Here is a 23,613-nt window from a genome sequence, read left to right on the forward strand (position 1 = left end):
CTTAACTACTGTGCCACCAGGGAAGTCCTGTTATGTACTCTTTTAATTACTTTTCCATGATAAAAAGTTTCAAACAATTATAAAGTGTTTAGGGATTGAAAGATTTAAGCCCCGCAATTCAATCCTGAAAATAGGAGGAATAAGTACCACCTGTATTATTTTGTAATTTAAAAAATTTTTAAAACAAACAAAAACCCACTTTATACAAGAATGTTTATATCATCTTTATTCATAATACATACAAGAAACACTCTCGGTGTTGTATCAAATGTGAATATATAGACAAACTATAATATATATTCATATAATGGACTACTACTCAAATAAAATGGAATAAACTACTGACTTACTCATCAACATGAGTCCCCAAAACCTTATGCTAAATGAAAGAAGCCTTACCAAAAAAAAAAGTACATATTGTATGATTCTGTGTGTATCAAGTTCTACACCATACAAATCTAACCTATGATGGAAAAAAAAGCAGAACAGTGGTTGCTTCTGGGTGGGAGAGGAATTATTGAATGGGAAAGGGTATGAGAGAACTTTCTGTTTTAATGGTAATGTTCTATGTCTTTATGGATTTTGGGTTAATTAAACACAGTTGGTCAAAACTCAGTGAATGTTCATTTAAGATTTGAGTATTCATGTAAATTTTACTTTATATCTTTTTTTTTTTTGGCTGTACCACGCGGCATGCACCATCTTAGTTCCCGACCAGGGATTGAACCTGTGCCCCCTGAAGTGAAGCTCGGAATCCTAATCATTGGACCGCCAGGGAATTACCGTAACTATTATTTAAAAAAAACAGGAAACTAAATAAATTTTGAACACTAGTTAATGAAATACTTGTTGAAGTATATAGGGAGATACATCAAAAAACGAGATGGATGGAGGGGAGGGATAGATATGTGATAAAATAAGTATAATAAAATGTTGATAAGAGAATCAAAGTGGTGGGTTTATGAGTGTTCCCTGTAAAGTTCTTTCAAATTTTCTGTATGTTGGAAATGTTTCATAATAAAATTTTGGCTAAATGAAGGGAGCCATCTTCTGGAAGAAACTGGTATTACCGATTGGCTCAAAAATGCAAGAGGAACGAAGCATGGTATTTATATGATTCAGAATGCAATAACTGCTTAGTACTGTTCACATACTCTATTGGTTCTCACGCATGTGCCCAAGCTGTCTTCTTTGGCTGGAATCTTTCCTCCCTTTCACTGGCTAATTTCCTACTCAGATTTTATTTCCTCCAGAACAGAGGTTTGGAAATATTAAGTGTTTTAGGCTTCATGGGCTAAGAGGCAAAATTGAGAATATTTATATAAGTATTTCTATAACAAGAGAGAAAACCAATTTCCACAATATATCCATTGACAAAATTTAAAATATAATAATATTGAGTACGTTTTTGTAAAACAGATCTACTAAAGAAAAGAATGAAATTCTTTTTGGGGAGGGGGAGGATAACATTTCTCTTAACATTTCCCTATCATCAAAATCAATTGCAAATATTAATCTGTTAATCCTGATCTCTAATGATATTTTACAACTTTTGTCTTTGAAAAATGTCTTTTCACCCTGACAAATACTGCCATCAATCCAAGGACATATGATTTAAATTGAACATATTAATCTCTTGGAAGGCAATTATAGAATTAGACTATTTTCTTGATATTTTCCTTTTAGCATGTCAGATTAATTATTTCCAATTGAAAGTTAAGTGAAAGCTCCAAAATGCACAGTTAAATTGGTCTTGAAACATGGAAATTTTCTTTGCATTTGCATTGAGGTCTCAACAACACTACTAAAACTGTAATTTGAGCTCGAAAAATATAACCACTGCAAATTTGTTTGAGAATGGACAGCTTCCTTTTTAACTTTTGAATCAAATAACGTTAGTGATTATTGAAATGACTTTACCACAGAATAAGTTTTGCATGTAAGTGCTGCATTGTCCTTAGCTTGAGTTTGTTAAGAAGCATCATCACATGATCAAAATTAGCAAAAAACGAATCCTAAAGCCATTCAATAAGTGTTCCAAAATAGTGGTTAAGGGAGGTTCTTTTCATTTGAAAAAATTTCAATCTTGGCCCTGAGCTAAAAAAAATTAATAATAATAATAAAATGATACCACTGGTAAGTCATCAAACACTGTGTGGTAGGGCAAGTCAGGATATTCAGCTGCTATTTCTGACAAAAATTCATGGGCTGATGATGGTAAACCCATAAGAACAAATGAAGTTTATTGTTGACACCACTGGCTCAACACGTGGTGGATTCAAATGTTTTCCACAAAGAATCTGCTAATTAATAATACAATGATGTTATAACCATAGGCTTTACACCTTACATTTTCACAAGTGTTGTAAATCTGTCAAACTAAGGCTTTTTCTACCTTTTTAAAACAGAAGATTCCACTTAGGTGTATTGAATTAGTGTTTTCTCAACTTCTTTAAAAATATTCTCACCTGTTCAATACAGCCTATTCATAAAGGCTAATTCTAAAGTCACTTGAAAAATTGACTCCTTGAATAAACAGAACAAAGGAGCAGTTTCAATTAACACCTGTCAACTCATTAAGAGCCAAGGAAAACGATTCAAAATAATTAGGCTTCACTAAATAATTTAAATTGACTATTGATGTTCCCAGTGTGCTCAACACTTAAAGCAGCTGTTCTTACCTAAAGGCTAATGATCTTAAACAAGTTTATTTTTTCTGGATACATTTCTTCAGCTGCTGCAGTCAAACATCATTTAATTAACACACCATAAGTAAATGACTTTCCTTGCTTGCCTAACAAATGAGCCACTTGGAAATTACTTTGGTTGCAGCCTAATTTTCTTTCTCTCTCTCTTTTTTTTTTTTGGTGAAGAAATTTTACAATGATGAGATATTCTATTTACTTTTTCTAACTTTTCTGTTTTCTGTGATTTGAATATTGTAATGACTGCTCAGTCTGGTAATGTCGACATATATTGTATTCTTTTAGCATATAGGTTCACTGCGTAATAAACATAATGCTTTGCCATCTAATTTGTTAACAAAATAATCTGCAGTTCACAGTATCTTAAAGATGGAATATTTTGGGCTTCCCTGGTGGCACAGTGGTTGAGAGTCCGCCTGCCAATGCAGGGGACACGGGTTCGTGCCCTGGTCCGGGAAGATCCCATATGCCGTGGAGCGGCTGGGCCCGTGAGCCATGGACGCTGAGCCTGCGCGTCCAGAGCCTGTGCTCCGCAACGGGAGAGGCCACAGCAGTGAGAGGCCCGCGCACCGCAATAAAAAAAAAAGGTGGAATATTTTAAGCTTACCATTTTCTTTTTTTTTGTTTTGACATGATAGGTATATGCTGGTCATAAAACTAATAATAAAATGTCACAGTATGGCGATACACATGGCACATGAAATGCTGTCAAGTAAAAATGTGTTACTGTGGGCTTCCCTGGTGGCGCAGTGGTTGAGAGTCCGCCTGCCGATGGACACGGGTTCGTGCCCCGGTTCGGGAGCCCCGGTCCGGGAGGATCCCCCATGCCGCGGAGCGGCTGGGCCCGTGAGCCATGGCCGCTGAGCCTGCGCGTCCGGAGCCTGTGCTCCGCAGCGGGAGAGGCCACAGCAGTGAGAGGCCCGCGTACCGCAAAAAAAAAAAAAAAAAGTGTTACTGTGATTTGTAGTGTGTAGCAGCACTAATAAGAGCTCAGAATGCTACATATGGTCTCAGTCATGAGGACTCCGTTATTGTAGTGTAAAAGCAGCTGTAGACAATAGGTAAATAAATATGACTGTATTCCAATGAAATTTTATTTATGGACACTGAAATATGAATTTCATATAATTTTGTGTCATAAAATGTTACTATTATTTTTTCCCCAGTCACTTAAAATGTAAAAACCATATTAGCTGTAGGCTGTACAAAATTAGGCACCAGGCTGGATTCAGCCCATAGTCTGTAGTTTGCCAACCTTTGCTAGAGAATATCTATGTAAAGTAGACGTTTGAGTTGATTATTTCATTTGAGTTTATTATTTCATGGAAGGAAATTTATATTTTATTTTTTTAAAATGTTATTGGAGTATAGTTGATTTATAATGTTGTATTAGTTTCAGGTGTACAACAAAGTGAATCACTTGTACATATACATATATCCATTCTTTTTTAGATTCTTTTCCCATATAGGTCATTACAGAATAGAGTTCCCTGTGCTATACAGTAGGTCATTATTGGTTATCTATTTTATATATAGTAGTGAAACAGGAGGGAAGGGGGTAGGGCACAACCTTTAAAACAATGATACAGCCATAGGACATGACAAGGACTGGTTAGAACCAACTGAGTCCAAGATGGCAGAAAATTTGACTTCCAGTAGACCTTGAGCCTCATTATATGCTCATTGTAATACGTTAGCATGCTAAATGACACGCCCACCGGCGTGACAGTTCTGAGGCCAACCATAAGAGGTCAAAAAGTGGGTGGTGGCCCAATTCCTGGAAATTCCCACCCCTTCCCCGAAATAATTGGAATGATCCTCCCACTCATTAGCCTATGAAATTACCCAACCCATAAAAACTTACCACAGCATATTTCGAGGCTCATTCGCCTTCTGAGATGGTCCACACTTTGTCTGTGGAGTGTGTTTCTTTCTAAATAAATCCATTTCTTACCTATCACTTCATCTCTGAATTCTTTTGTGCTGAGGCAAGAAGAGTAGTGTGTATATGTCGATCCCAAGGGAATTTGTATTTTAGCTTAAAGAGATTATTAATATTCTTTCTGTATTATAGACTTTGTGTTGTAGTTAAATGTGAAAATCTTAGTGATTTCAAAGTTTTGAAAGTACAATTTCAGAAGAGAAAAATTTAACACATATACTTGAATTCCTCAGTGTAGTAATATACTTTATATATTTCTGTTCGACAATATCCTCTCTTAACTGGAAAGGAAGAAAAGGTAAATTTCTTAAAAGTGCATGAGATAACCAAAAATAGGTCACAGGGAAATTTACAAACATATTACCTGAAAATAGCAGTCTCAAATCTATGTGCAGTATACATCCATTTTTGTTAAAAAAAAAATACGGGAGGCAGGGAATCTAGATATAGTCCCATAGATAAAAATAGATTAAAAGGAAACACAACATGTTAACAGTGACTATCTCTGCGTAGGGGAATTACGGAAGATTGTTATTTTTACTTTTTTGCTTGCCTATATTTTCTAAGATTTTTACAGTAACATGTTTTTAAAGTTGGCGCATGCTACATTATTTTAAAATAGAAAATATATCCTGAAGGACAAAGAGAACATCTAAAGATATATTTAGACTCCTTTAGAGATTATTATTATTTTAAAATTTTATTTTATTTTTGGCTGAGTTGGGTCTTTGTTGCTGCGTTCAGGCTTTCTCTAGCTGTGGAGAGCGGGGGCTACTCTGTTGCCATGCGAGGGCTTATTGTGGTGGCTTTTCTTGTTGCGGAGCATGGGCTCTAGGCGCTTGGGCTTCAGCAGATGCAGCACGTGGGCTCAATAGTTGCAGCACATGGGATCTAGAGCATGTGGGCCTCAGTAGTTGCTCTGAAGCATGTGGGATCTTCCCGGACCAGAGATCGAACCTGTGTCCCCTGCATTGGCAGGTGGATTCTTAACCACTGCACCACCAGGGCAGTCCCTGGAGATTATTTTTTGCAAATTAAATTAGGTTTGAAAACTTGTGTAACATTCTGTGTACAAGCAACTGTGTAGGAAAGCTATTCTGATAATTACTGTAGCTAGATCACTTATATCAGCTACACTGCTGTATGCCATATATGAGAGACACATAATTCACTGATACTCTGAATTTTCTTTCTCTTCAGAGAAATTTTTTTCAGAACTGACTAAATTTTTCATACCTCTGTCTGATGTCAATGGAGCCCCAAATGAGGTGGACCATCACATATAATTACAAAATGAAGCCTTTAGTATTTAAAAGCTACTTGGAAGTTGGTTACCTCTCTGCCTCCTGTATTAGCCAGGGTTCTCCAGAGAAACAGAACCAATAGTATATATATATATATATATATATAGATATAGATATAGATATAGATAGATATAGATATATAGATAGATATAGATAGATATAGATATAGATAGATATATAGATGAAGAGATTTATTTTAAGGAACTGGCTGACATGATTGTGAAGGCTGGGGTTTCCAAAATCTGCAGGGTGGACTGGCAGGTTGGAAACTCAGCAAGGAGCCAGTGTTGCGGTTCAAGTCCAAAGACTGCCTGAGAATTCCACGCTGTTCCAGGGAGGTCAGTCTATTGTTATATCTAGATCCTCAGCTGATTGGATGAGGCTGACCCACATTATGGAGGGCAATCTGCTTTACTCAAAGTCTACCAATTTAAATGTAAATCTTATCCGAAACACCCTCACAGAAGGCATTCAAAATAATGTTTGATGATATATCTGGGCACTGTGGCCGAGCCAAGTTGACACATGAAATTAACCATTATACCACTTTTTTCTCTTTTTTTTTTTGGCTGCATTGGGTCTTAGTTGCAACACGTTGGATCTTCATTGAGGTGTGCGGGATCTTTCATTTCGGTGCGCGGGCTTCTCCAGTTGTGGTGCATGGGCTTCTCTGTAGCTGTGGCGTGTGGGTTTTCTCTCTAGTTGTGGTGTGTAGGCTCCAGGGCATGTGGGCTCTGTAGTTTGCAGCACGCGGGCTCTCTCGTTGAGGTGCATGAGCTCAGTAGTTGTGGCGTGCGGGCATAGTTGCCCTGCGGCATATGGAATCTTAGTTCCCTGACCAGGGATCAAACCCAAGTCCCCTGCATTGGAAGGCAGATTCTTTACCACTGGACCACCAGAGAAGTCCCTGCACCACTTATTTTTAAAAAATGAATCATGTTGGGGGGGTGGGGTAGAGAGTAAAACTACCACTCTTATAAAAATGAACTTTTTGAGCTTTTAAGCACTCATAGTGTTCCAAATATAAATTAAAATTACAATTTTTTATTTAAACATTCACTTAATTTTGAATTGGAAATATGATGAATCACTTATATAGGTTTCACTGCCTTTTAGAAGCACTTCAAAAGAGATGATGAAATAAAGCTGTCAAGGATTCCTTTATTATTCTTTTTTTAAAAAAATATTTATTTATTTATTTGGTTGCACCGGGTCTTAGTTGTGGCTCCAGGGCTCCTTAGTTGCAGCACGTGGGCTCCTTAGTTGTGACGTGCGAACTCTTAGTTGTGGCATGCATGTGGGATGTAGTTCCCTGACCAGGGGTCGAACACCGGCCCCCCTGCACTCTCCACTACGCCACAAGGGAAGTCCCTCCTTTATTATTCTTTCAAACAAAAGTCATCTTCTTCCCAGTTAGTTAGGCAAAGTCACCTGAAAAGTATTTCACAGTGCCTTTATTCTCTTTTTTTTTAAATATCTTTATTGGAGTATAATTGCTTTACAATGGTGTGTTAGTTTTTGCTTTATAACAAAGTGAATCAGCTATACATATTCATATATCCCCATATCCCCTCCCTCTTGCATCTCCCTCCCTTCTACCCTCACTATCCCACCCCTCTAGGTGGTCACAAAGCAGGAATCTGAGCTCTCTGTGCTATGCGGCTGCTTCCCACTAGCTATCTATTTTACATTTGGTAGTGTATATATGTCCATGCCACTCTCTCAATTTGTCCCAGCTTACCCTTCCCCCTCCCCGTGTCCTCAAGTCCATTCTCTAGTAGGTCTACGTCTTTATTCCTGTCCTGCCCCTAGGTTCTTCGTGACCATTTTTTTTTTTTTTAGATTCCATATATATGTGTTAGCATATGGTATTTGTTTTTCTCTTTGACTTACTTCACTCTGTATGACAGACTCTAGGTCCATCCACCTCACTACAAATAACTCAATTTCGTTTCTTTTTATGGCTGAGTAATATTCCATTGTATATATGTGACAGTGGCTTTATTCTTGAAATTTATTTTTACTTTCACCTCTTCTTTTTCTCAGATATTAGCTGATATGTCATATGGGGGAAAATAAAATAAAATATTTAGTATCTCATCTTGAGATGGCTAACTCTTCTAAATTATTTTGGCCCTGACATTTCATGCTATTTGGGATCAATTCTTTAAGACTGTTCTGTTGGCCTTCCTGAAATCTCACTGCTTTGGAGAATGGTGGGCTGGCAGTTTACATCCAGAGGGGTGGTGGAGACAGTCATTCACTGGTTCCCCCAAACTATTTTATTTTCCTCTCCCAGAGAGAGCTTCCTATTTGTTCAGCACTAATCTCTAGACAGAAGCCCAGCTAGAACCTCCTTATAATAATAAAGCAGGGGCTTCCCTGGTGGTGCAGTGGTTAAGAATCTGCCTGCAAATGCAGGGGACAGGGGTTTGAGCCCTGCTCCGGGAAGATCCCACATGCAGCAGAGCAACTAAGCCCCTGTGCCACAAGTACTGAGCCTGCGCTCTAGAGCCCACAAACCACAACTACTGAAGCTGGCGCGCCTAGAGCCCATGCTCCGCAAAAAGAGAAGCCACCGCAATGAGAAGCCTGTGCCCCTCAATGAGGAGTAGCCCCCTCTCGCTGCAACTAGAGAAAGCCCACGTGCAGCAACAAAGACCCAATGCAGCTAGAAATAAAAATAAAATAAAAAATAATAAGGCAGAGTAGTTAGCCCCTCCATCCAAATATTATTGTAGAATTTTATTACTGAAATTCTTTCACTGTGGTTCTGAACTTCTTTTTGATTTACAGACCACTTCGATAATTTGAAAGAGCTGCATCTCCTCTTCTAGATGAGTGCACAGACAAAACACTTGAAACTATGTGTATAACCTTGTGCACTGTTTAGTTTTTATTATTGTGTATGTAACACCTATTAAATAATGATAACTAATAATGAGGAAAGTTAATGCTCATTTGGAGCTTCTAGATAACCCGTGATGAAATAAAATTCATATTTTATGGCATGACAAGAAATTTTAAACATAAAATTTTCACTGCCCGTTTGGGCCTCCTTTAGTGTGTATTGTGCATCTGCATTAACCAGACCTCCTTAGGAGATAACCTTCCTTCTTAATCTCACACAAGGTCACAACTCCTTAGAAGATAACCTTCCCTCTTAATCTTGTAAGGGGCCACGATGGCCCCCAGTGAGTACAAAGTACTCGCTTTGTACTGTAGATATGGACTGTGTAAACTGTCAATAATACCTAATTTGTCTCAAAAACTTATATAACTTTAGGGGAAACACTGGTTGACACCACCCACCCTGGCCAGGCACCACAGTAACCATTTGAATGAGTTATCTTAAACAGGATGACCTGGTAAAGAACATGGAATTAACGAGCCACCACCAACTGGAAGAATTTGGGAAAGGTCAAAAGGAGACACAAGTCCACGTGTCCTACCGACTTCCCAGAATCCTCCTCGCTGGAATCCATCTTGGCTGAGTGATGCGTGCACCACCAGGAAGGACCCTGAGTCAGAATGATTGGCCAGAGACAACCTGGAAACTAATTCTATCACCATAAAACCCGAGATTAGGAGCCACATGGCAGAGTAGTTCTCCTGGGTTCCCTTACCCTCCTGCTCTCCACCTGGGTGCCCCTTCCCAATAAAGTCTCCTGCTTTGTCAACATGTGTGTCTCCTCGGACAATTCATTTCCAAGTGTTAGACAAGAGCCCTCTCTCAGGCCCTGGAAGAGGTCCCCCTTCCTGCAACATAACCATGCTTTGACCTCTAATGGACAGAAGAGTCCTCAGAGCTTTTTGGGTTACAATCATCAGGTTGACTGGAATAAAATTTTCCACTTCTTTCTTAGATCGACTGTTGATTAAGTTTTTCATTGATACCCATGAACTGTTTTTTCACAGTTGGTAGTCTCTCCTTCAGTGTCACAGGTCATAGATAAGAGAGCAGGACCATAAAAGTCTACCAATGAATACTAACCAGAGAAGAAAACTTTTGATTTTGTACACCTAAACCTTCATATAAATCACAAAAAAATCATGTAAAATACTTTTATTGTAAAAATAAGGCACATTTTCAAAATCTTTAGTGTCAAAATTCTTTAGATCAATAACTTCTTAGTTTTAAAACTTTAAAACTTCAAAGTTATTATTATATTTACTTCTTTCAAACATAAGATGTCATCCTAATTAGAAAAACTCCTTTATTTTGTCAAGATAAATTGCACTATCCAAACTGTTGTTCCAGTTTTCTGTCTACCTAGTCACTTAACTTCATGTTACCTAAACTTGTACATAATACTCTCCTGAAACTGCTCTGTTTGTTAAAGGTTACCATTCCCTATTACAACAGTCTCCTTCCTGCCACTATTCTGCTTTTCAATTCATCCTTGTTTCATGAGCAGTTTAACCTTTCTAAAACACAAGTATCATTTTGTCATTCCCTCAATCAAAAGCGCCAAGTGAAAACTAGTGGAATGAATGGTGGGAAGTAGGGTGAGGCCAGATTATGGTTGCCCTGGAAAGTTGAATTTCAAGAGGGAAGTTTTTGAGGAGGGGATTAATATGATAAAAGGTGTTGTTTTACTTAGATCATGCCAGTAGCAGTGAGCAGATGAATTAGAGATGGGAAAGATGAGTCGGGGGGATCAGCTGTTGCAGAGATCAAGTACACTGTGCTGATAGGAGGGAAAGTCTTTCTTGTGGGGCCTAAGCCTGCCAAAAAATGCTACCTTGTTGAGAAGTTCATGGTGTTGGTTAGTAGACTGATTGGAAATTGATCAGAGTGTGCAGTGCAGGGTTTAACATATGCACAAAATGAAGCAATTTAGTTAAAGTGTAGCAATTTGATTTTAGATGCAAAAGCCATATCTGAAGCACAAAAGTTTCCATGGTATGATTTTAAAGGGTTGCTGGCTTACTTGGGCATGTGCCCAGGATCTGTGGCCACTCTCTTTAAGAGCTATGACTATACTCAGTTAACCCCATGAAGAGAATCCTTTGGCCCTTTCCTCAGGATCCCAGGTCAGACAAACCAGACAAAACTCTGGTTCTGCTATTGATGTAAACTTGCAGGTAGCTCTGCTCCTCAGGTACCTTCTGGGCATCCAGTACCCCCCCTCCCAAGTCATTGCCCTGCAAAACTGGAGAGAACTGTAAACACTTTCTCTCTCCCTGAGCTGGAGACTCGCCTCAGTCCTCACCAGGTGTTCCAGGGAACAAAGGTTAGTAGGAGACAGAATTCAGGCTTGCTTTGTTCTTACACCTATATAGTAAGACTGTACTTTCTAGGTAAGGGGTCTCTTGGTTAGAAGAAAAAAATTCCTAGTCTTAATTCCCTGTTCAGAGTTAAGAAATTTGTCTTCAGACTAAAACAGTGGGAAACAGAGTTAAAAAAAAAAAAAGAATTAAAGCAGGTGTAGTCAGAGAGATAGGAGGAGGACTCAGGAAGGAGGGAATGCTCACAGAATCAATTGCCTGGAAACCTAGAAGCGTGAGTTATGGGGATTTTGTTCAAACAAATTATCAGAGATTTTGGACACTGCTGTTTCAGAAAGAGGGGAATTCAGAATAAGAGGGAATGAAGGAGTGGGCAGTAGAAATTGGAAGCTCCCTCTCTACATTGTGTGGTGCTATCAGGTTAGTTTCATTACTACCTGCCTCCACCTGCAGCCTGTACTGTCTTTTCGTCTTCTATATACTCCTGAACTGTTTAGAGTCTACCCATCTTTTAAGCCTTAGCTCCGTTTCACTTCCTCCTTTAAGTCTTCTCTGAAGATTATAGTTTCTATTTCTTTCTCCATTTCCTGAAAGCTTATTGAGTTCATTGCTACAATCACACTAGTTAGAATGTAATAGTTGTGTCAAAAGTGTAAGCTTTTAGATATAGCTATATCCTCTCCAGCAAGGCAGTGTAATTTTTGAGTTTGGACACTGTATTGTAAACTTCTTTTGTATACTCTCTGGAAAAATTCTGGGCTTATACCTATTAAATATACTCCCAGGTCTAAAGTTCTGTTAACTATTCAAGAACAACCACTTAAAAATACTGTATAAAAGCTTCTATCTCAACATGCTTAAGCTAAATTTTCAAATAAAATGTATCTATTTTGACTAACTCACAAAATCGCCTATAGATGAGTTGAACACTCTCACTTATTCAGAATTGTCAAAAGAAGGGACAGCCCCCATTGCTAGAAGTCTCTAGCAATGAGTCCTCAAATTCGGTCTGTATTGAGTAGTGACTTTATAATCACCCCGATGGTAAAAGTGTCAAATTTCGAAAACACCTAGAAAAGAGAGTGAAATGATCATTTAACAATAGCCTGCTTCCCTGCCAAACAAGGGGAGTTGACCCGGTTTCCAAACTCACTTTGGCTCAGATTCTAACCCGGGTTTCGCATCGTTAGTTGTAGGCAGCCAATTGGGCCGTTTGGGTGCCGTGCATCCTGGGATCTGTAGTCTCTGGCTTCTTCCTCCCGACTACGAGTTCCACCTAGCAGTCGGAGGACGGTTGCTTGGTATTATTAGCAAGCGGGAAGTATGGCGGTGGCGCGCGTCGACGCGGCTCTGCCTGTTGGAGAAGGTAAGGCGATCCCCACCCCTGGGTCCCCATGTTTACTCCATAGAACTGAATTATTGTTACCTGGTGGAGAGAAGAAGACTGGGTTTAGGGGTTCAGTTCTGGACCAGTTCTTCTGATGTGGGGTTGTGGGCATCGCGGAGGCGCGCTGCCCTCTGGGAGTTGAAGTCCCCTGGGCGCTGCCTGGCTCTCCGGCGTCGCAGCGAGGGCCAAGCGGGGGACTACAAGCCCCAAGAGACCTTCGCGCTGCCCCCGCGCTCCTGAGGATGCCTGGGCGGTGGGTTTCTGGCCGCCGCGGTAATCTTTCTTGGATGTTTACTTTGAGTTCTGGGTGCCCAAGTGAAAACTGCAGAATCTCCCCCTTTCCCGTGGATTCCTAGAAAGTTCAAGAAAACCCTGTCTCAAACACAGCTCTCTAGATTGACGTTGGGGGCTTCCCTGGTGGCGCAGTAGTTGAGAGTCCGCCTACCGATGCAGGGGACACGGGTTAGTGCCCCGGTCGGGGAAGATCCCACATGCCGCGGAGCGGTTAGGCCCGTGAGCCATGGCCGCTGAGCCTTCGCGTCTGGAGCCTGTGCTCCGCAACGGGAGAGGCCACAACAGTGAGAGGCCCGCTGACCGCAAAAAAAATAAAATAAAAAATCTAAATATAGATATAGATAGATAGAGATTGACGTTGGACCCTTTCTTGGAAGTGTCCGGTGGCCGTGATAAAATCTGGGGGTTATCCAGAGCCCACAGTTCTCCATGCCTTTTTCTGCAGACCGGGTCCTAAGGTATAGCTTGGTCTCTGCCCAGCGGAACGCGCGGCGTGGGTGCTTTTGTAGGTGCCGTGTGAGCGGAGCTCCTTTGTTTTGGTTACAGTTCGGAGGCTCTGGGTCAGGGTCAGGGCTGAAGGTGAATGCTCGTCTCCACCGCTTAGGTCTGGGGCTCATTATCTAGAAGGGAGAGTCTAAGAGGTCTCTCGATCCCTTTGAATTGTGTGCAAAGGCTATGCATTTTCCTGGGACGGTATATATCTTTCACCAAATTCTCAGAATCGAATGACCCCCTCTCCCCGCCCCAAATGCTAGAAGCCATTAGACAATGGAAAAACGTTGGTTGAAACCCTTCAGGAGAGCAATTTCGCATAATTATTTCCCGCAGTAATCTTAATCTGGGTAGAAATATGAAATTGGCAGTTTCTCTGGCCCGCCCCCTGCACAATCTATCTATTTGTGATAGATATCACAAATCTATCTGTAGCTCTTAAACTCCACCTCCCCAGCCCACCATGGCAATGTACTGATAATAATAGTTAACATTTATACAAGCACTTTTTATATGAGCAAGACTATGTTCTGAGTGCCTTTTTTTTTAAATTATCTCATTTTCTTTGTAGAACAACATTATAAGGCAGGTATTATTATCATTCCCATCTTACAGAGTAGAAAAGTGAGCCCAAAAGAGATCAATAACTTGCCCAAGATACCACAGTGATTAGCTTAGTGGAGCCAGGATTTGAACGTCTGTTAAACATACCAAATTACTTTATTGAATTCTGTGTGCCAGGAATGGGACTAAGTGCTGTTCATATGGTTTCTCTTTTCATCCCCACATCAATTTAATGAATTAGGTATATTATTTCCATTTTGTAGATAAATTAACTATACTTTGATTTTCAAAATAGTTTGGGCACTTTATGATATACTGATATTGTAAGCACATTGGTCTCTATCAAAAGATTAGTTACATTTAAAAAATACTGTCATTACTTAGGCACAAAATATTGAAGTAATAGTTTATATTTAAATGTGAAGAATTCCGAAGTATTATATCAAAGAAACTTGAGTAGATGGACTTCCGTAGTGGCACAGTGGTTAAGAACCTGCCTACCAATGCAGGGGACTTGGGTTTGAGCCCTGGGCTAGGGAGATGCCACATGCCATGGAGCAACTAAGCCCTATGCGCCACAACTACTGAGCCTGCACTCTAGAGCCTGCAAGCTACAACTACAGAGCCTGCGAATCACAACTACTGAAGCCCGGGCGCCCTAGAGCCTGTGCTCTGCAACAAGAGAAGCCACTGCAATGATAAGCCTGCGCACCGCAACTAGAGAAAGCCCACGTGCAGCAACGAAGACCAACACAGCAAAAATAAATAAATAAATAAATTAATTAATTTAAAAAAAGAAAGAAAAGAAACTTGAATAGAATATCACAAATCTAGGTATAATTTGATATTTCTAAAGGAAAATGAATAATTTCAATCAGTAGTCACTTAGAAATTGATTCCTTTAGTTTTTAAAGCTTGATGTTTATTATGCTCTAGTGTTTTCTAACTCTAAATGTATAAGATTTTATGAGTATAATTTTATCCCTATGCTCAGCTGTTGTAGTTGTGTTTTCTAACAGTTTCCCTTCTCTTTTCAAGGATCAGTGGTCAATTGGTCAGGACAGGGGCTACAGAAATTAAGTCCAAACTTACCCTATGAAGTTGATATTCATACTTTGATTCTGGATAAAAATCAGATTATTAAATTGGAAAATCTTGAGAAATGCAAACGTTTAATACAGGTAGGTATTGCTATGTGGGGGAAATAGTTATATAAGACCAGTTTATTATTATACAAAATAAAAGAGTAAGATAACAAAAAGTAACTCTGCAAGCCTAGAAAGCAGTAAATGTTGCCTTAAATTTTTAAAACTTTTAATAACAAATAAATTTATTTAATAAATGAATAAAATAATTTAAGAAAAAATTTAAAAAATTAATTTTTACATGATGATTATTAAGTGATGCTTTTTAAATTTCTACTGAAGATGAACACATTTTTGCTGCCTTTAGAGTAGACTAGAAAAAAGAGCACTTGTTAAAAAAGAAAACATTTTATGTTGGCAAAATATTGTGTTGTTAAGATAACCTTTTATTTCATGGTGGGGGTAAAGAGTTGATTAGTTCATTCCTTCAACAAATGTTTATTGGGCCCTTATGTGTCTGGTACTGTTCTAGATTTTGATGGAGATAGTGAAAGGACTCTGTTATTGTGGAGTTTACATTCTCAAGTAGTTGCTGTGTTAAAGATGTTTTCTTTTAGTAGTTGGAGGAGGTCTGATTGCTCAGCTTTATCTGTATTTTCCACTGCTTAGGAATGACAACAACAACTAATAGTTGCACTGCAGAATTTTTAGACAATATATGTGAAAAGTACAAATTGGGTTTGTATATTTGGGAATGTTGGGCCATATAAATAAATCTTTTTAACCACCCTAATGTGAAAGTAATATTTATATTTTACTCCTAAGAATAATGGTATGTTTTCTTTCCACAGTTGTCAGTGGCTAACAATCGGCTGGTGCGGATGATGGGTGTGGCCAAACTGACCCAACTCCGGGTATTAAATTTGCCTCATAATAGCATTGGCTATGTGGAAGGCCTAAAGGAACTAGTACATTTGGAATGGCTGAATTTGGCAGGAAATAATCTCAAGGTGAATTGTTTCTTTCTTTCTTTCTTTTTTTTTTTTTTTAAGTAATTAGGTTTTTTTTTTTACTTCACAAAAGTATTTGCTGTGAAAAAGAAATTTAAGCAGTATAGAAAAAAATAGAATAAAAAGTGAAAGTATCCACTCCCATTCCCCAGAGATAATTTCAGTTAACATAAACTGAAAAAAAAAAATCTCATTTTGAAAATTCATGCTGAATTAAGTTTTATGTACATGTTTAATGGTACAGTGGAGAATATAATGTTTTAAAAGTCAGGAGATCTGGCTTCTAGTCCTGCTTCCACCACTTAGCTCTATAATTTGGGGTAAGTTAATAAATATTTCTGTGTCTTATTTTTTGATATGCTAGGTAAGGGAACTGGATTAAATGATGATAACTGACTTCTATTGAGTATGTAATGTATGCTAAGTACTACTCTAACCACCTTAACAATTTTAACTTATTCAATCTCATGACAGCCAATAAGGTAGGTACAGTCTTTATGCTTATTATATAGATGAGGAAACTGAAGTACAGAGAAGTTGAGTAACTTGCCCAAGGTCACACAGTCAGGAAGTTGCAGAGCTAGGATTTGAATCCAGGCAGTTTGGCTCCATTGTTAAATTGTAAAGTCTATGTTATACCAACTGTCACATGTCATCACTAAAAGTTTCTTTAAGCTATAAATATCTGACTCTACTCTTAGAGAGATAATGAAGGTAGAAACTAGCCATATAGCAGTATGCCAGATTCTGTTGGCACTGCCTCTTTTTTCTCTTGCTAAGCCCTGCTCCTCTGCTTCTGATAATGGGCAGAGGAGGCAAGAGGCTCAGCTACAGGAAATAGGGAAGAATTTCATTTTTTGATTTCATGTGCGTGAAATAATGTGATCCTTTTCTTGTAATAGGCCATGGAACAAATCAATAGCTGCACAGCTCTTCAACACCTCGATTTATCAGACAATAACATACCCCAGATAGGTGATCTATCTAAATTGGCATCACTGAAGGTAAATGTGTTTTCTATGTCATTTCTGAAATTTTATACTAAAATACCAAGAGAAAATAACCTAATTGATCTAAAATCAGCCTGCTGTTATGAAGAACAGATAGTGTTCATTATGATAAAAATTCTATTAGAGTACCAGAAATTAAGTATGGAACTTTTTATTGTTAATTTCTATAATTGATTTACTTTAACTAAAACTGGTTGTTGTAGTTAAGGTTAATTCTTATTTACCATCCAACAAACATGATGAAATTCCCTTCATGCCCAATCAGCCAACGTTAGCAGCTTCAGTTATATAGTACATAACATGTTGGTGGGCTTGAGAGTAAACATTCCTGAACTTTACTTTGTTTTTTGACACTCAAGATTGCTATTTTTTTAGTAATAGATATTACTAACTTATCAAAATTAACTTCACTTTAATTTAAAAAATCTGTGGCCTGTAGCACTTTTTATAGAGGGGAATGTAATCAAATAAGTCAGGGGTCCCCAAACCCTGGGCCATTAGGAATGGGCTGCATAGCAGGAGGTGAGCGGCAGGCGAGTGAGCAAAGCTTCATCTGTATTTACAGCTGCTCCCCATCGTTTGCATTACCACCTGAGCTCTGCCTCCTGACAGATCAGCAGTGGCATGAGATCCTCATAGGAGCGCGAACCCTACTGTGAACTGCTCAGGCGAGGGGTCTAGGTTGCACGCTCCTTGTGAGAATCTAATGCCTGATGATCTGAGGTGGAGCTGAGGCAGTGATGCTAGCACTGGGGAACAGCTGCAAATACAGATTATCATTAGCAGAGAGGTTTGACTGCACAGAGACCATAATAAATCAATTGCTTGTGGACTCATATCAAAACCCTATCAGTGAATGGCAAGTGAAAACAAGCTCAGGGCTCCTGATTCTGCATTATGGTGAGTTGTATAATTATTTCATTATATAATCCAACATAATAATAACAGAAATAAAGTGTGTAATAAATGTAATGCGCTTGAATCATCCCCAAACCATCCCCCCACACCCCCACCCCGCCCCCGCCCCGGTCTGTGGAAAAATTGTCTTCCACAAAACCGGTCCCTGGTGCCAAAAGGTTGGGGACTGCTGAAATAAGTAACAGTTGGCACCACAGCTTCAACATGTGTAGGCTTTTTCCATATTTTTCCTCCATTGGATATTATTAGCATCAGATGAATTCATTAACCTTAGAAACAGTATTATTAGCTCAAATTTCACTATATTGTTAGCAGAAATCATTTTTAGCAACAATTATTCTAAGCAATTTGATGTAGCCAGATACTAAGAGAATTCAAATGAACTAAAAATGATTGAACTTTTTTTTTTCTGGAATGGAGGCATGACTACCTTATCAGAATCCTGGGTGTTGGGACTTCCCTGGTGGCGCAGTGGTTAAGAATCTACCTGCCAGTGTAGGGGACATGGGTTTGATCCCTGGTCCAGGAAGATCCCACATGCCTCGGAGCAACTAAACCCTGTGCCACAACTACTGAGCCTGCGCTCTAGAGCCTGAGAGCCACAACTACTGAAGCCCGCGTGCCTGGAGCCCGTGCTCTGCAACAAGAGAAGCCACCGTCATGAGAAGCCTGTGCACCGCAACGAAAAGTAGCCCCCGCTCGCTGCAACTAGAGAAAGCCCACATGCAGCAATGAAGACGCAACACAGCCAAAAAAAAAAAAAAAAATCCTGGGTGTTGGGAGTATTCGCTTTATTCTTCATTGTTGCTGACTTAATTTGAGTCAGCACCATCTCTAAGCACATTCAGCCTTCCTCAAGCTTTAAGTTACCAAGAGAATATAATTGCAAATTATGGTTTGTGGGTTATCTCTCTCTCTTGGAAAATTTGCTTTATACCTGATTGTTTTAATGAATGTTTTCTTTCACTTTTCTCACCCTCTGTTTTGATGTTTTAAAAGGAAATGAACAGGTATGTTGGAAATTGCTCAAGTTTTAATAACTTAAATCTCACAACATGCCTACACTAAGCATATGTTCTTGGACAAGTCTTTAAACTTTCTTGAGCTTAGAATGTGGATGTGAAAAAGGAGAGTTGGACCAGAAGACCACGTAGGACCCTTCCAGCATTAGCAGTCTTTGATTTGTGTGTGATGAGAAGTATAATAAAACAGATCACTTTATGTTTGTGCACACCATTTTGGTTTTATCAAAATAGACCAATTTATTTGTAATCTTTTCATTTGTAATGCATTTTCTTTTTACTTTCAAGACCCTACTTTTACATGGAAATATCATCACCTCTCTTAGAATGGCACCTGCTTATCTACCCAGATGTCTTGCTATACTTTCTTTGGCAGAAAATGAAATCCGGGACTTAAATGAGGTAAAATTTGAGGGTATCTTATGGGATCTGGGAAGCTGGAAGGTCAGGAGAGATGCAGGAAAGGGTTGTGAGCTCACTTTAGACTGTGAGCATCTTGGAAGAAACTGCTATCAGGATGAAACACTTGGCTCTAGAAGACCATTATTTTTCTTTCTACTTTTACTTAATGTCAGTGGGTTATTAAGGCTTAATTTCATTTGCAGTGCTGTACTTATCACTCCATTGGGAAGTAATTGTTGGTAGAGGGACATGTACATTAACAGGGTTAATAAGGCACACTCTGCACCTTTTTCTGGCTGCTGTTATATTTTCAAAATAGGGTTCTCTTTGCTAGGAAACAGTGCTTTCTAAGGGACTTTGTGCAGCAAGGACAGATGGCCATATTGTTGGAATTTTGGAAGTCAGTGGATAATATAAGAGTGTTACTTGTCACTTTTCAAAACAAGAGGGAAATTGTTACATTCTCAAACTGCCAAAGATGTGTAATCAGTGGAAGCCCTGCGCTTGACACTGAGTAGTCCATTTCATTCAACAAAGCTGTCCTTTGTTCCAGATCTCTTTTCTGGCATCCTTAACTGAATTGGAACAGTTGTCGATCATGAACAATCCTTGTGTGATGGCAACACCTTCCATTCCAGGGTTCGACTATCGGCCATACATCGTCAGCTGGTGCTTAAACCTCAGAGTCCTAGATGGATATGTGATTTCGCAGAAGGAAAGGTGAACGTGACCTCTTTAACATCACACTTATCATGGAAGTTAACTGAAAAGCCCATTTCTAGCTTACTACAGATTAATAAACTGAATATTTCTTGAAATGTGCATTTAGAAATTAAGATCATTTGTACCATCATATAGCAGACTCTGTGCTGTTCATTTAGGATTTTTTATCCTTTCTAAAAAAAGATAAGAAATAAATATCAACCTTAGAGGTTGGGGCTAGTGAGTTTAACTTCTTGCCCAACATACAACAAATTGATTTCTAAAAATCCTTTTGTTAATCGATTGTTTGGGGCTTGGAGCATTTCTACATAGAAACCGTGTTATAGATGCTGTGTAGGATTTCAGATCAATCCCACAAAAGCTTCTATCCATCATATTGTAAAGGCAGTATTAATAATACCTTAGTACCCAACTACTCTTTATAACAGTGACCTTGGGAAAATGCGTGCAGAGTTCCAATTTGGAACTGGTAGCAGACATGCTGATTGGTCCTCACCTTCTACCTGTGAAACAGCAGAAGTGGGAACTCCCCCTTCTCTAGATCTTTGATGGTTTTTGCAGCTTGGAGCTGGGACCCCTGCATGATGGGGTCTTCTGGACGCTGGCACATGATCAGTAGAATCAGAGCTTCAGGGGAGGTAAGGAACTAGGTTGTGGACAAGAAGGGGTGGATTTAGAGAGGATAGTGAGAATCAGGATGACTTAATTCTCTTCACTCTGCCTCATTTCTCTTCTTCCTTTCACTGCATACACACCTGCATTCATGGACTCAACACATACATTCTTCCTCGCTGTTTTTGTCCTGTTCTACAGATTGAAAGTCGCTTGAGGGGTTTCCCGATGGGAGAAGGAATGGTAGATTACTGACAGGGTTTTCCTTTTCTTTCTCCCTCTCTTGCATCTAGTTGCTGTATAGGGTGTGGGGCAGTGAGGAATGGCAACCAGGAGCTACATAGTGGTGGTGCTGGTGTAGGGTGCAGGACATATGTCAGCTCTGGTTTGCCTACAAAAAAGTGTGGCTTTTCCTTTTTCCTGCAGTGAGTGTTGCTGTGTATTCAGACACCTTATTTTATTTCAAACTGTGGGTAATTCTAAAGCTAGAATATGGGTTTACTTGGATTATCTTCTCTGGATCTTCCTTTAATAGAAAGAAAGACGTTATCAGATTTCTCTGTGGGAGTAGGACTGGCAACATTTTCATATGTGGCAGCAGCATGGTGAGATGGGCAGAGGTAAGGGTTTGGTATAAAGAGAGACCTGGGAAGAGAATGAGACCTGGTCAGGAGAGACAAGAGAAAGCTTCACATCTTTCCCTGCCGCCCATTAACAATGTGGCCTGGACAAGTTCCATAACTTCTCTGAGCCTTAGTTTTCTCATCTGTAAAATGTGGCTAAAACTACCTAGCTTTCAAGGATGCTATGAGAACTAAAGATAATGGATATAACATAATACTGGTCAGACAGTAGATGCTTAATAAGTGATAATTGTCATTATTACTTAAGGATAGGGACTGGGGATTGAAGAGTTTTGTAGAAACTAAAGCTAGTGTTAAAAAGCAGAAGATATCTGTTGAATAGATGAATAATAATGCAAAGGCTATGTTTCTATACTGTGGAAATGGTTTTAATCCAAGTGACTTTAAGGTGAATTTGTATTTTTTTGGAACTTTCTCTATAATGTTTTGTAGTTGTTTAATTTCAGATTCTTCAGGAGGTAGGGAAGAGTGGACTTTTACTTGGGTAGCCTCTCTCTCTCTGTGGGGTTATTCTACACTAAAGTATGGGAGGAAGGAAGAGGTGGGAGTATAGCATAATAGCAACCCTTTCTCAGACAGATTCTTTTCCCCCTCACATTAAAAAAAAATTGCACAGTATCATATAATTCAGAAATAGTTCAAACGTACTATTTAAAAATACCCATATAATCATCACTGAAAATAAGACTAGAACAAAACCAGCACTCCAGAGATCTCCTTTGCCCCACTCTCATCATAACTCCCCTCCCCACTAGAGATAACCACTATGTTGATATTTTTGATAATTCAGAAAGATTATTTTTTTCCTCATTTATTATGGAGGCTTCAAATCAACCAGCTCCCACCAGAGTAGCTAAAATTAAAAGGACGGACAATACTAAGTATTGATGAGTATGTAGAACAATTGGAACTCTCATACACTGTTCTAGGAGTGTAAATGGTGCAGCCATTTTGAAAAACTGGCAGTATTTACTGAAGTTGGACTTATAAATACACTATGACCCAGCAGTTTGGTTTCTGGTGTATACCCTAGAGAAATAGGTGCTTATGTCTACCAAAAAAACATGTATATAAGCATGTTCGTAGCAGCCTTATTCATAATAGCTCCAAACATTTGGGAACTATGTGAGACATTTGGGAAACAACCCAAATGTCAGTGCATAGAAGAGTGGGTAAATAGAGTTCTATTCAAACCAAAGAACCTAGGTTGTTGAGAAAAATGCTGCTGCAGTTGATGTCTGAGACAACTGTGTAGTCTGTAAACAGTGCTCCCATGTTTTAAAACAACTCTGGAAGTATTTTGTCTTGGAGGGAGGAATTATTCTAAGGGAGAGCTATTGGCTGAAAAATCAGTGGGTAGCCTGAGCAGTGTTCCAACATTTTCCTGGTCAGCCTTGGAATTGCCCTGAAGGATAGGCAGGAAGGAATTTCTAGTTTTTGTATCTACCCAGCCTGTTGTTTGCTAAGAACAACCAAGTTAAATTTTTTCTCCATGATGAAAAGTGTCCCAAGTTCCCTGATGACCTTGGGTAGCCAGATCTTAAGTGTGTGTGTCACCCAAAAAAGTAACTTGAGCAGTCACCCACCGCTGTGGTGCTTTGGCTGAGGGCTTTCTCAGAGAGAAGCACACCTGGGGAAGGACCTTTGTGTAACACCTTAGTATTTGGAGTTCTTTCTGAATTTGTTTTCAATCTCTGTTTTACTGTTTATAGGACCTAGTACCAAGCTACACCTCTGTTGCTTACAGATCAGAACTTAGGGAGCAGAATTTTGGAGACGTTTCTTTTTTTGAAAGGACGTTTAAAATATATACAGAAGTAGAGTAACATAATGAACACCTAAATACCCACCATGTGGCTTCAACAGTTATCAACATTTTGCCAACCTTGTTTCATCTATCCCGCACTTTTTTTTTGGTTAGGATATTTTAAAAGCAAATACCAGATATCATTTCATCCATTATTCCTTTTTTTTTTATTAGGTGAAAGAGCAGTTTTAAATTCTCTCAGTAGTTGCTATCCCTGTTATATAATGTAGACTGTTCCTTTAATTTCAAGAGAAAAGTCATATTCCAGTGATTTGAAATTAATATGTTAGAGCTGAATTAATTTTAATTTTGTCTTTGAATGGGCAGAGAGATTTTTTTTATCTAAGAAAATATCGTATGGATTAATAAACTTGTGTAATGGTGTGTTTATTGATGAATGTGAAGCAAAGGCAGAAAAACAGATCTTACAGTAGTTGGTACTCCACAGTTCGTGGTTCAC

The 23,613-nt window shown here is 39.0% G+C and overlaps 1 protein-coding gene across 2 annotated transcripts in view; it reads left to right on the forward strand.

Annotated features, from left to right (window-relative positions):
* The first annotated feature begins 12,432 nt into the window (after window positions 1-12,432).
* The window catches only part of CEP97 (centrosomal protein 97), a 28,417-nt gene continuing 17,236 nt past the window's right edge, over window positions 12,433-23,613 (forward strand). For both annotated transcript variants that reach the window (XM_030861072.2, XM_030861073.2), the window contains exons 1-6: window positions 12,433-12,549; window positions 14,959-15,101; window positions 15,857-16,015; window positions 16,918-17,019; window positions 19,254-19,367; window positions 19,921-20,087. In XM_030861072.2, coding sequence (XP_030716932.1) covers window positions 12,507-12,549; window positions 14,959-15,101; window positions 15,857-16,015; window positions 16,918-17,019; window positions 19,254-19,367; window positions 19,921-20,087 — 728 coding nt within the window. In that variant the 5' untranslated portion in view covers window positions 12,433-12,506. The remainder of the gene's footprint in view (window positions 12,550-14,958; window positions 15,102-15,856; window positions 16,016-16,917; window positions 17,020-19,253; window positions 19,368-19,920; window positions 20,088-23,613) is intronic.

Source organism: Globicephala melas, chromosome 4 (genome assembly GCF_963455315.2).
Source record: "Globicephala melas chromosome 4, mGloMel1.2, whole genome shotgun sequence".
Classification (NCBI taxonomy): Eukaryota; Metazoa; Chordata; class Mammalia; order Artiodactyla; family Delphinidae; genus Globicephala; species Globicephala melas.